This window comes from Triticum aestivum, chromosome 3D (genome assembly GCF_018294505.1).
Source record: "Triticum aestivum cultivar Chinese Spring chromosome 3D, IWGSC CS RefSeq v2.1, whole genome shotgun sequence".
Classification (NCBI taxonomy): Eukaryota; Viridiplantae; Streptophyta; class Magnoliopsida; order Poales; family Poaceae; genus Triticum; species Triticum aestivum.
In genome coordinates this window covers 43,845,973-43,858,773 of record NC_057802.1, presented here as the reverse complement: position 1 = coordinate 43,858,773, position 12,801 = coordinate 43,845,973, and the positions used below count along the sequence as shown (strand labels likewise).

General features: G+C 48.7%; 1 protein-coding gene across 1 annotated transcript; it reads right to left on the bottom strand.

Annotated features, from left to right (window-relative positions):
• Positions 1-6,459: 6,459 nt before the first annotated feature.
• Positions 6,460-8,396, bottom strand: LOC123074029 (9-beta-pimara-7,15-diene oxidase-like). Its single transcript, XM_044496983.1, has 2 exons — positions 7,509-8,396; positions 6,460-7,110 (listed from the first exon to the last, which is right to left on the bottom strand). Exons 1-2 carry the CDS (start codon positions 8,394-8,396, stop codon positions 6,460-6,462), a joined length of 1,539 nt encoding a protein of 512 aa, XP_044352918.1.
• Positions 8,397-12,801: the final 4,405 nt, after the last annotated feature.

Genomic DNA, 12,801 nt, shown 5'->3' with positions numbered 1-12,801 from the left:
ACCATGCTCTGAATGCGCGTTTGCAGCGCTGTCAGCTCGTCTAACGCAGACCAGTTAGGCCTTTCTCCGTCCAGGAGGTGAGCCGCATTGGAGCTCCGGCCTTGAATTCGGGCGATTTTCCCCTTGGCTGGAAGACGGTGGGCGATTTCTTTCGCCAAATACCCGGCCTCCCGGAGCTTGGTAATGTCCTTCTCCTCAACGGAGGAGGCCATCCACTTGCCTTGGCCTCCGGATCTGGACATGGCTGAGTGCTTCCTTGAGGTGGAGAAGATGGGAACTTGGGCGCTGGAGCTCGAGAATGAAAGGGCAGAGGGAGAAAGAAGGTGTGGGTGAAGAACGGGAATCCTTATCCCCTTATAAAGGCAGTAAATATCGAACGCCTCCCCACTCGCCTTGAAACTCGCCTATTCCCAAGGGTTGTGAAAACGGCATGGTTGGATTACCCACGCCCGTATTGATGAGAATGCCGCAATAAGGGGACACGATCTCTGCTTCGACAAGACGTGCCAATAAAAACCGTGTCTCGAAACACGGAACGACAGACGAAAACGGTTCGAAATAATGAACCGGGCAGATGTGATGTCACATTACGAAAAGTTGTCAGCGGATTGGACTCGTGAAACATTGTACTCTCTACGGCTGTGTGTGTGGTATTTACGTTACAGATCCGGGTATATCTCTCGTCCGAAGACTATCTTGAAGTTCGGAAAGGAGGAACCCGCCTTGCAATGCCGAAGACAATCTGCGGGCCAGGCACCTCGTCATTGAAGCCTGGTTCAGGGGCTACTGAGGGAGTCCTGGACTAAGGGGTCCTCGGGCATCCGGCCTGTTAGCCATGGGCCGGACTGATGGGCTGTGAAGATACGAAGACCGAAGACTCTCTATGTGTCCGGATGGGACTCTTCTTGGCGTGGAAGGCAAGCTTGGCGATCAAACGTGAAGATTCCTTTCTCTGTAACCGACTTTGTGTAACCCTAGATCCCTCAGTGTCTATATAAACCGGAGGGTTAGGTCTATAGGACCGAATACTCATTATCGTAGTCATACAGGCTAGACTTCTAGGGTTTAGCCATTACAATCTCGTGGTAGATCAACTCTTGTAATACTCATATTCATCAAGATCAATCAAGCAGGAAGTAGGGTATTACCTCCATAGAGAGGGCCCGAACCTGGGTAAACATTGTGTCCCCCGTCTCCTGTTACCATCGACCTTAGACGCACAGTTCGGGACCCCCTACCCGAGATCCGCCAGTTTTGACACCGACAGTGGGCTAAGCATCTCAGTGGGATTTATAAGGTTGAAAAGGAAAGGCTCCTTTCACTTATTCAGGCCTTAGATTTAAAAGCCGAGTCCATAATTCTAGAAACCACGGAACTTCATGCTAAAGTTGACGCGGAGATGAGATTGGAAGAACTCCTGAGAGAGGAGGAATTGAAGTGGGCATTGCGGGCTAAGGTTCGCAAAGTTGTCCAAGGGGACGCCAACACTCAGTTCTTTCATATGACAGCCAATGGCAAGCATAGAAAGAAAAGAATCTTTCAGCTTGAGCAAGACGAGGGGACGATTTTAGGACAGGAAAACCTAAAATTATACATAACCAACTACTATAAGCAGCTTTTTGGGCCTCCGGAGGATAATTTCGTGTCCCTGGATGAGTCGAGGATTGAGGATGTTCCTCAACTTGCTGTGGATGAGAACGATCTTTTGACCGCCCCGTTTTTGGAGAAAGAGCTGTTTGAAGCTATTTCTCAGATGAAGAATAATAAAGCTCCGGGGCCGGATGGATTTCCGGTGGAGTTTTATAAAAAATGTTGGCATATTATTAAAGAGGATTTGCTACCGATGTCCCATGATTTATTCTCTGGACAGCTTCAGTTGTTTCATCTGAATTTTGGAACAATAACTTTGCTTCCTAAGAAAACAGAGGCCGTGAGAATTGAGCATTTCAGGCCGATCTGTCTTCTTAACGTAAGTTTCAAAATTTTCACCAAGGTTGGGACTAATAGACTCACGCAGATTGCGCACTCTGGGGTGTAGCCGTCCCAAACTGCTTTCATGCCGGACAGAAACATCCTAGAAGGGGTTGTGGTCCTTCATGAAACGCTCCATGAAATTCACACGAAAAAACTAGATGGTGTTGTTTTCAAAGTGGATTTTGAAAAAGCGTACGACAAAGTCAAATGGCCATTTCTTCAACAGGCCTTGCGTATGAAAGGATTTGATCAGGCCTGGAGACAACAGGTAGAATCTTTCACGCAAAAAGGGAGTGTTGGAATTAAAGTGAATGACGACATAGGTCACTACCAAACACATAAGGGCCTGAGACAAGGAGATCCGATGTCACCCATTCTGTTCAACATTGTAGTCGACATGTTGACAATTCTAATAGAAAGGGCTAAGGATGCTGGTCAAGTAGGCGGTCTGGTACCTCATCTAGTTGATGGAGGTGTGTCTGTCCTAGTGTACGCCGTTGATACTATCATCTTCATGAAGCATCTTCATGAAGCATGACTTGGCAAAAGCGAGAAACATGAAGCTAGTGTTATGCTTATTCGAACAACTGACCGGACTAAAGATTAATTTCCACAAGAGCGAACTGTTCTGTTTTGGAAGAGCCAATGAGGAACAAGAGGCGTATAAACAATTGTTCGGATGTGAATTGGGGGCTCTACCTTTCACATATTTGGGTATACCAATTCACCATCGTAAGCTGACAAACAGAGAATGGAAGTGCATTGAGGATCATTTTGAGAAGAAACTAAGCTGCTGGAAGGGCAAACTGATGTCATATGAAGGCCGATTAATTCTCATTAATTCGGTTCTCACGAGTATGCCCATGTTTCTTTTGTCTTTTTTTGAGGTACCAGTTGGAGTTCGAAAAAGACTAGATTTCTATCGGTCCCATTTCTTCTGGCAGAGTGATGATCTGAAGAGAAAGTATAGAGTCACTAAATGGGATATTATCTGTCGACCGAAAGACCAAGGGGGTCTAGGTATCGAAAATCTTGAGGTGAAGAACATATGTCTTCTCAGCAAATGACTGTATAAACTATCTGTTGAGACGGAGGCTACATGGGCACAAATTCTGCGTAATAAGTACCTTCATTCCAAAACTTTATCCCAGGTGATAGTGAGGCCAATGGACTCACCTTTTTGAAAAGGACTGATGAGAGTTAGATCAGTTTTTTTCAATCGAACAAAGTTTATTGTCGGTAACGGTACTTCTACAAGATTCTGGGAGGATACATGGCTAGGGGACACTCCCCTCGTACTTCAATATCCTTCTCTTTATAGCATTGTTCAACGGAGAGACGCATCCGTTGAGACAGTGTTTGAGTCCACGCCTCTCAATATTCACTTCAGGAGAGCGCTAGCCGGAAACGGTTGGGAAGCTTGGCTCCATCTTGTGAGAAGACTGATGGATGTTCAGCTCTCTCAACGACCCGATCAGTTGTGCTGGAAGCTAACTAGGAATGAAGATTTTACGGTTAAATCCATGTATCTGGATGTTATTAATTCTAGCTCTATTCCTACTTCGAAACATGTTTGGCATGTCAAAGTACCCTTGAGAGTTAAAGTGTTTATGTGGTTTGTGCACAAACAAGTCATTTTAACTAAGGACAACTTGGTAAAGCGCAACTGGACTGGATCTACTAGATGTAGTTTTTGTGATTAGGATGAATCCATCAAGCACCTCTTTCTTGATTGCCCGTTGTTAAAAAAATTATGGCGGACAGTTCACATAGCCTTTAATATTACTCCTTCGAATAATATCAACACGTTATTTGGGACGTGGCTTGATGGGATAGATTCCGAAACAGCAAGACAAATTCGTGTAAGAGTATGTGCTTTATTATGGGCTATCTGGAATTGCAGAAATGATTTGGTCTTTAACAGAACAACAAATAATCATTTTTTGCAGGTTATCTTCCGAGCCACTGCGTTGATCCGTATGTGGTCCCTACTCACCCCGACGGAGGCCAGGGAGTGTTTGGTTACTGGATCTATCCGATAGGAGATGGTAGCTCGGGCTATTTTCAACCGGTTTGGATGGCGGTCATGTAATAGGATAGGCAATTAGTTTTTCTATCTTTTTTTTGCCAGCCGGTCGTGGCTTTATTTACTCTTTAGCTCTTTGTGAGCATCTTTTGTTCTTTTGTTTGAGACTTTAAGACCTCTGTCGAACTGATTTGCTTAGTAATAAATATGGCCGTATGCATCGTTCTGATGCAGAGGCCGGGATCTCCCCTTTTTCGAAAAAAACAAAAATATATATAATAGAAACAAGGACCATGGAAGAAAACTACCTACGCCAAAGAAACATACATAGTACGGGGCATGCCATATTACAATAGTGATAACAATGACAACTTTTTTTGAAGAAGCAGAAAGTATGGAAGCATTGTTTATAGACCAAAGAAGCAGATGACGTATTATTTGGAAGCCCGATCAGTATGAAGCATGAAGATGTGCCATCCCAATATAACTCATCTTACTTTGAAGCATAGAGAATTGAACATGGAAATTAATTAAGATATCCGCCAACATGAGGATGCATGTTTGTGTCACACCTACATACAAAATTCACGTGAAAACTGGTTGAATGAAGCAAGCTTTGTAGGCCGAAGAAGCATATGTAGTATTATTTTTGGAAGGTCCATTAGTACGAAGAAACGAGTGATATCTCAACATAAGTCATAACAGGAAGCATATTTGTGTGATGTTCATGCCAAATTGATAGATATAATTCATTGAAGATTTGGTGATCCACTACACAAAGCACGTAACCAAATCAGATCCAATAAAAGGGAATAACCTTGGATATGCACAGCGAGATATGAAAACAATACTCATAACATGAGAAATGTTAGAAATCAACAAGCATTGTGTCAACGTGAGAGAGGACTCAAACAACCCTCGATGCATATATTTGGTATGGTCATGCTTCCACTTTTCTAGAGGTATGAAGCTGGGAATTTATGCAAATGGTGCAATATTAGTGTTGGGTGGAAGCATGAAATTTTGAGTGAAACCAAAAAATTTGTCGCCAACTGCGGATGCATATATTTGGAAGCTCTTTATACATGAAGTATTGAAGCAATCTTTTCTTAGCATTTATCACCATCATTCAAAGCACTAAATATTGACACTAAGGAATAGCCACGATTGTCTGCCTACATAGCAATGGGTTACCGAATTGTATACAAAGCATGACCTACGAAAAGTTTGCTGATAAATGACAAACACAAACCAGAACAATACTGTACTATGCAGCCGCTGAACATACAAACCAACGAGTATTGCTGTTGGATGAAATACAAATAAACTTGCACTACAAAAGTGAGAAAGGAAATAACCAAATCGGGGACGGTAGATGCAGCCGATGGCACACCTAATTTGACCTGGCGAAGCACGACCCATAGATGAGAATGGGGGGCTCGATCCCTAATGCCAAGATGGCGCACCAGTGTTGTCGCCCGGGGGGTTGCATCAGTGGATAAACCTTGTACAATGGGAGATGCTTAGGAGAGGTGCTTAGAAAAATAAATCAGGATTTTCTTAAGCACCGGTGCTTATTTGTACAGGGTAGACGCTTAACTAAGCATCTCTCCTATAGAAATAGACACCAGTGCTACAGAAAAACCCGGTTTATTTTTTTAAGCACCTCCTTAAACATCTCCCATTGTACAAGGCCTAAGGCGATGTGGTTTGGAGAAGCACGGGCGCAGCTAGCTGGTGGGGTGGCCGTGCTACTCGACGGGGAGGAGAGCAGGAGGCAGCTGCTTGCAAGGTGGGGAGGAGAAAGAGATCTGGGTGAGGCGGGCTCCGCGTGGTGCGCGCGAGCTGGAGGAGCTCAGGCCGGTGCGGCTGCGTTTGCAATTAGGAGAGATTAGTAGAGTTTTTTAGAGAGATATTAGGGGAGTGTTACACACGGGCTGCGGGTGATTACTTCCCTGCCGTTTTTTTTCATATAAGAAGCACAATTTGGTAGCCGTCGGATTTCAGTTGCAAATAAGAAGTGTTTCCCTAGCAAATATCATGCACTGCCAATTTAACACGTAGATGATATGACACTGTAATTAAAGAAGAAAGAGAAGATAGCAGTATCATAGATCACCCAACAAGGAATTGGTAAATAGATCTTGTACATAACTTTACATTACAAATGGATAAATAAGATGATACTATGATATACACTATACAACGGGATGATACTTTCTCCGTTCCTAAATATAAGTCTTTCTAGAGATTTCAATAAATAACTACATACGGAGGAAAATGAGTGAATCTACACTCTAAATTATGTCTACATACATCCGTTTGTAGTTTGTATTGAAATCTTTAGAAAGACTTACATTTAGAAACGGAGGGAATAGTAACTAAAATGATATCATGCAGTATGATACTATCCGGTGTGGGATGCCTACAACTTATTTATTCTATACTACTAACGAAAATCAGTGAGCTTTGCAGTCATCAATCTCCTTATGGACCGGCACATTATACGGTGACGCCACCAGGAGCAGATGGTTGCTTCTCTTTGCCGTCAAGCCTACAACGGTGTCCATGTCCAGCTCATCCGGCCGCATTCCGGCAGGGAGGCTCCAGTCGAAGTAGTATAGAAGTCGTGCCACGACGAGTTCTACCAAGGCCAATGCAAAGATGTTCCCAGGACACATCCTCCTTCCACTTCCAAATGGCAGGTACTCTAGCTGCGTGCCTTTGTAGTCCGCCGCGTTGTCCTCGAACCTCTCAGGCCTGAACTCCTCTGCGTCCTCCCAGTACTCTGGGCTCCTCGCCATCGCCCATGCGTTGACGAAGACACGGGTGCCCTCCTCGACCCTGTGCCCGTGGACGTCGCAGGTCTCCCTGCAGACACGGGGGAGCAGGAGCGGAACCACCGGGTGAAGCCTCATGGCCTCCTTGACTACCATCTTTGTGTAGCATAGCTCTTCCATGTGTGCCTCATGGTCTTCTGGGTTCTTGTGGTTGAATGCACACCGCACCTCTTTCTGCGCCTTGGCCATTGCGCCTCGGTTCCTTATGAGCTCCGACATGACCCACTCGGTGGTCGATGCAGTTGTCTCCGTCCCTCCAGCGAACATATCCTAATTTGTCAGTCACAAAGCAGAGTTTTCACTTTCAATGAGATGTCTATGAAATTGATTGAAGTTCCATAATTTTGTTGGCACAGAAATGTTTACCTTTCGGTCAAAATAATTCGGCGATTTCAGAACTACATGAAAATTCAAATATCTGGTTGAATATTTTAAGTGAATATTCAGCCCTTTGGCTGAAATGCAAATTGAGTCACTGGTATTGATTGGATTTATTCGGTGCTTGCTGAAATATTTCTGAAAAGTGATTTTTAGTGATTTTGTTGCAAATATTTCTGAAAGTGGAAGTGAAAACCATGTCACCGAGTTGACATGCACAAAGATGAAAATCCCGTTTCATATATACTAGCACATCTGAAAGCAGTTAGCTATTACCACTCCACACTCACCGCTATGACTGCCTTGATGTTTGTGGTGCCCATGGGGACCTCGAGCTGCCCCTCGTCCCTGATCCGAAGCAAGACTCTCAGGAGGTCCTCGTCGTCTCCGGTCTTGTTCTCCTCTAGCCGCGCCTCGCACTCTGCAATGATCTTGTCAAGGACCGTGTCGAGCTGCCGGCGCGCTCGCCAGAGCCGGCGCTTCATCCCACTGACGACGTCGACGAAGGACAGAGACGGGAAGAGGTCCCCGACGCAGAGGCCCCCGCTGCTCCTGAGAATCACCTCGATCGCCGACAGGAACTGCGCCTGGAGCTCCCCGGTGCAGCCCTCGCCGAACGCCACCTTAGCCGTGACAGTGTTCGTGCACGACATCACGAGGCCGCCGAGATTGACCGGCTCGCCGCCTCGGCCGGTGGAGCGGATCGTCTCGACGAGGCGCAGGATCTCGCCGCCCCGGACCGGCGCGAACTGCCTGACCTTGCGTGCGCTGAGGAGCTCCGTCGTGCAGAGCCTGCGCATTGTCCGCCAGTACGCGCCGTAGGGCGCGAAGGCGACGTCGAGGTTCCCGTACAGGCAGATCTGCGAGGCCAGGATGCTCGGGCGAGACGCGAAGTTGATGTCCTTGTCCCGGAGGACCTCCTGCGCAGCCGCCGGCGAGGAGATGACGACGGCGTCCACCTGGCCCAGCCTGAGGTACATCACCGGGCCGTGCTTCTTGGCCAGGTCACGGAGAGCGACGTGCGGCAGTGGCGTGAGGAGGTGGTGTAGGCTTCCGATGAACGGGAGGCTCCATGGACCAGGAGGCCTTGCTGCTTTGGATTTGCGGCCAAGTAAGGACAAAAGGATCGCTAGTGAGACTAGTGAGAGGAACAGGAGGGCGGCTGCCGTTAGCTCCATCAGGAGCTTTTGTGGAATTACTTATTTCACAAAGCTCCCTGTTTTACTTGGGATGAAGAGCGAGGGCCCATCTTATAAGCCTTGTGACGAAGGCTGCAGTGGCGGCAGGATCCAATTTAGCCATTCCTGATGCTTGATTTGTCCGTTATGGAGTGCTCTGTGTCAGAGCATCTCCAGCCGTTCAACCTCCCAGGGCGTCGAAAAAGAGCGGCAGCGAACCGGTGCTAGATTGGCCCCTGGGGGTGACCTAGCTCCCAGCCACGCCCCCATGCGCCGCCCCCCAGCCGCGGCAAATTCAAACGTAGTCATTCCCGCGCACAAAATAGACGCCACAAATCCGGCGATCAAGCGGCCACAAGTTCGGCGATCGAATGAAAAGTTCGGCGTACAAAAAGCAGAAAGGACGCGCGTGCGCATCAGACGGCGAGGTCGGCTTGCGGCGTCGGTGAAGTCGGCGTGCGCGGGCTTGGTGGGGTCTCTGTGCTTGGCGGCGTCGACATGGCTTCTGTGCTGCGGGGAGTCTCGGCGGCATCATCGCTCGGGCTTGGCGGGGGCGTGGGCGTGGGCGTGGGCGTGGGCGGCGTCCTCAAGGGAAGCTGGTTCAGGATGAGGCCACGCTCCGCCAAGTACCACGCCTTGAACGCCTCATCGTTGCTCTGGAGCATGTCCGCCCCGCCCAGCAGGAAAGCCAGGTCGGTGTTTCTCTTCTTCGCGGTGACGTTGGTCCGGAGTAGGTCGAGCTTGGTGGCGCTGCTCGACATCAACGCCGACCACCACGCGTCGGTCTTCTCTTCACGAAGGACGGCCCGGGCCTGTGCGTCAGCGAGGCAGTGCTCGATGGACTCCTGCACTCGAGCGGTGGCCGCGTCGGCGTGTTTCCCCTTCTTGGCACCTTTGTTGCCGTCCGGCCGCCCTTCTGATGCGCCCGGAGTCGGCGCGTCCGGCTTGTAGGTCTCCTTGGCCTTGTCGAGGGTGCATCGGACTTCCGCTCACTTCTTGCACTTGTCAATGCGCTTATAAACGTGGAGGTACTTGAATTCGGCGTCGCTGTTGCTCTGCCGATACAGGGCGAACATGCGCAGCAACTGCGCGGAGGAACAAACAGTTGGCGGGCGGGCACGGCGAAGAGAGGCGGGTGACCGGCGTGGCATACCTGATCCTCAACGCTGGCGCCGCTCTCCGGGCGAGCCGCGACCTCCTCGACGACCCCATGCCATTTGTTGCACGCCCCCTGGATACGCCCCCAATGGTTCGCCATCGCCTTTGACCCGCGCTGCATGTAGACGCCTTTGAAGTAGGGGTCGACGAGCTTGCGCTCGTCGAACTCGGCCTTGATGCGCTCCCAGTACGTCTCGATGCTTTGGTTCGTGCCGGTGGTCGGGTCGAGGCAGACGACTTTCCATGCTTCGCCGAGGCATTCCTCCTCCTTGGACGCCCACTTGATGCGCGGCTAGCCTGACCTGGCCGCCCGCTTCTTCTTCTTGCGCCTCCTCGCCGGAACATTCGCCGGCTCCTCCTCCTCCTCCTCGTCCTCCTCCTCCTCCTCCTCCTCGTCCTCGTCCTCCTCCTCCTCCTCCTCCTCCTGCTCCTCCTTGCCGTAGACGTAGCTGAGCTCGCCGTCCATGCTGCCGCTGAGATCCACCGTGTCGTCCGGGGTGACGAACCCGGGGAACGCGGCGGCCGCGGCCGAACCTGCCGCGATGATGTCGTCCATGTCGGCCTCGGTCTCATCGGTGTCGCCGAGGTGCGAGAAGGGCAGCGCGCCATGGAGGAGTGGGGCGTCGGGGAGGCAGCGTAGGCGGGCGGCAAGTAGTTGTATGGAGGGTACTGCACGCCGGCGAAGGCGGGCGAGGGTGTGCGCTGGGCCGGGTGTCCATGGGGAAGGTGACGTTTGGGTTGAACCCACCGTGCGCGTCCCCGTCGGCGTAACCCGGCGAGGGCGATCCCCATGGCTGCGGCGAAGGAGAGCCGACGCCTTGCTGGCCCCAGGGCGCGTACTGGGCGTGGCTGCCGGGTGGATTCATCATCCCCGCGCGAGTCGCCTCGGCCTCGGCTTGGTCCGCCGAAGCGGCAGCCACAGCCGCGCGTGCCAGGTTGTCACGGGCCTTCTTGGCGATGGCCCTGTTCCGCCGGTCGGCGATGACAGCCTCCCGTCGCTGAACTTCCGCCCTCCACTCGGCGTTTGGCATGCCTGGTGGCTTGGACGGCGGCGCCCTCGGCTTCCTCTGCTTCGGCTGGGTGACGGAGGCGGTCGCGGTTGCCGCGGCGCGGGGGACGACGTACTTCTTCGGTGGCATGGCGACCGGCTGGGAGGCGAGCGGGAGGGAGATTGGCGGGAGGAAAGGAGAAAATGGGAGGGAAGTGGGGAAAAGCGGGAAGAAACGGCGGGAAGAGGCGCTCGACTTGCCGACAGGGCGGACTCACGCGCCCTTTTCGCTTGTGCCGGCGCCCCCAGGGCGCCGGGTTCTGCCTGGGTCCGCCGGCACCACTTTCGGCCCGAGCCGGCGGAAAACGGGCTTCTGGGGGGCGATTGGGCCGTTTTTTCGGCACCGGCGCGGCAAAAACGCCTGGGGAGGGCCTGTTGAGGGCGCGGCTGGAGATGCTCTCAGCTTCCTCTGCTATCAAAATACAGTGTCTATTAGATTGTTCCAACTTTTAAGTTAAATTTTACTTTTGGCGAACCTTTATAATAGATCTGATCTTTTTGCAAAAAAAAAACTCAACTTTTACAAAATCTAACCAGGTTTATGGAAAATAATATGAATAGACAAAAGTTTATTTTAGTCCCTCAACTAATTGACAAGTGCAGCTTTTGTCCCTCAACTTCAAAACCAGACAACTTACGCCCTGATTTTCCAAAGCGTATGCTTTTATTACATCTCTATCCTGAATAGAAGCGGTTCCGCTGCTGAGTTAGATGGGTCTAACTACCAACAGTTACATTTTTTTGGAGCTAAAGAATATTGGGGGATGGGTTAGAGATGCTCTAACGCGTTTTGATTTCTTATGCTTTGCTATTTCAGGTTTGTGCTTTCCTTTCTACTCTTTCCGTCCCAAAATAAGTGACTCAAGTTTGTACTAACTTGAGTCACTTATTTTGAGACGGAGGGAGTATTTGACATTTTGGTGCCTCTATTTTATTAAAACTACATCTTGTTTGGTTGGTTGGAGCTAATTAGAGAAAGGAAATCGGAATTCGGGTTATAAGATACAAACCCACCTGTTTGGTTGTAGGGACTGGGGATCTAAAAGGGACAGGGAGTGGGAGTTTAGCACCACATGGCACATGTGGTAAGATATCCTCAAAGTCCAAGGGAGTGGGAGTTTAGAGTCTAACAACCCCAACCATTTTAATAACAAGGAAGGGGTGGAAATAGGGATAGAAATGATTCAAAGAGCTTAAACCTTGAATGTAACTTAAGTTGTCATCTCTTACTTTTTTCTTAATCATTTATGACTATCCACTAACCAAATAATGGAATAAAAATCTCTCTTAAATTCTCAAACATTCTTATCATTTCGCTGCCAAACAAATGATGGGGACTAAAATGAGATGTCACATGTCTAATCTTACCATTGCTCCTTCCTCTTAAATCTGAATCCCCTTCAAAAAAGTTGTCAGACACGCCGTTAAAGGTTGTGTACGCATTTTGGCACAGAGCCCGGAAACAACAAATTCTTCTGCTATTGGAGAACAATGGCTCAGAAGAAGGATCGGGAGAGGCTTTATTGTACTTCACTACATGTTAGCATGGTATACAAATTTTTATTGGGGCCTCTTGATTCTCAGGAATTTTAAACCCCGAGAATAGGGAAAACATATGAATAGAATGTCATGACGCCTTAAATACTAAAAGTATGTCTGGATGTTTAGTTGTGCACATGAAAACTATAGAATTAGATGATACTCCCACGCGTTGTTGCGGGAATTGATTGATGAAAATTTGGGTTGATAACATAAGAACCAAATTTAAGAGTACATATGACTTATTATTTTTCATTAGGTATAGTTGTAACAATATTTATTGAATATAAGTAGAATAATTGAATGGAAAACATGTTTCAGTGCATGGTTGAATGTGGTGGTGGGTACTTTCTCATGCATGATTGCATTTATAGGTGGGCCTTAATTATCCAATTCATAGTTGTATGGTGGGGTAACTTGCATCTTGAGATAAGTAAGTTTGTGGGAATGACTTTTTTAGATATATAGGATTCTTCACAAAAGGTCGAAATGAATGCAAATTTAAGTACAAATGGATTCTAAGGATGAAAATCCTATATAGATTGCAATCTTACGACTCAAACAACTCATGTAGGAAAAATTACCGAGGCCCAGAATCCTCCAAAATTACTTTTACAATCCTTTGAATCAAAGAACCTGAGGCCCTAAACGACTTTTATG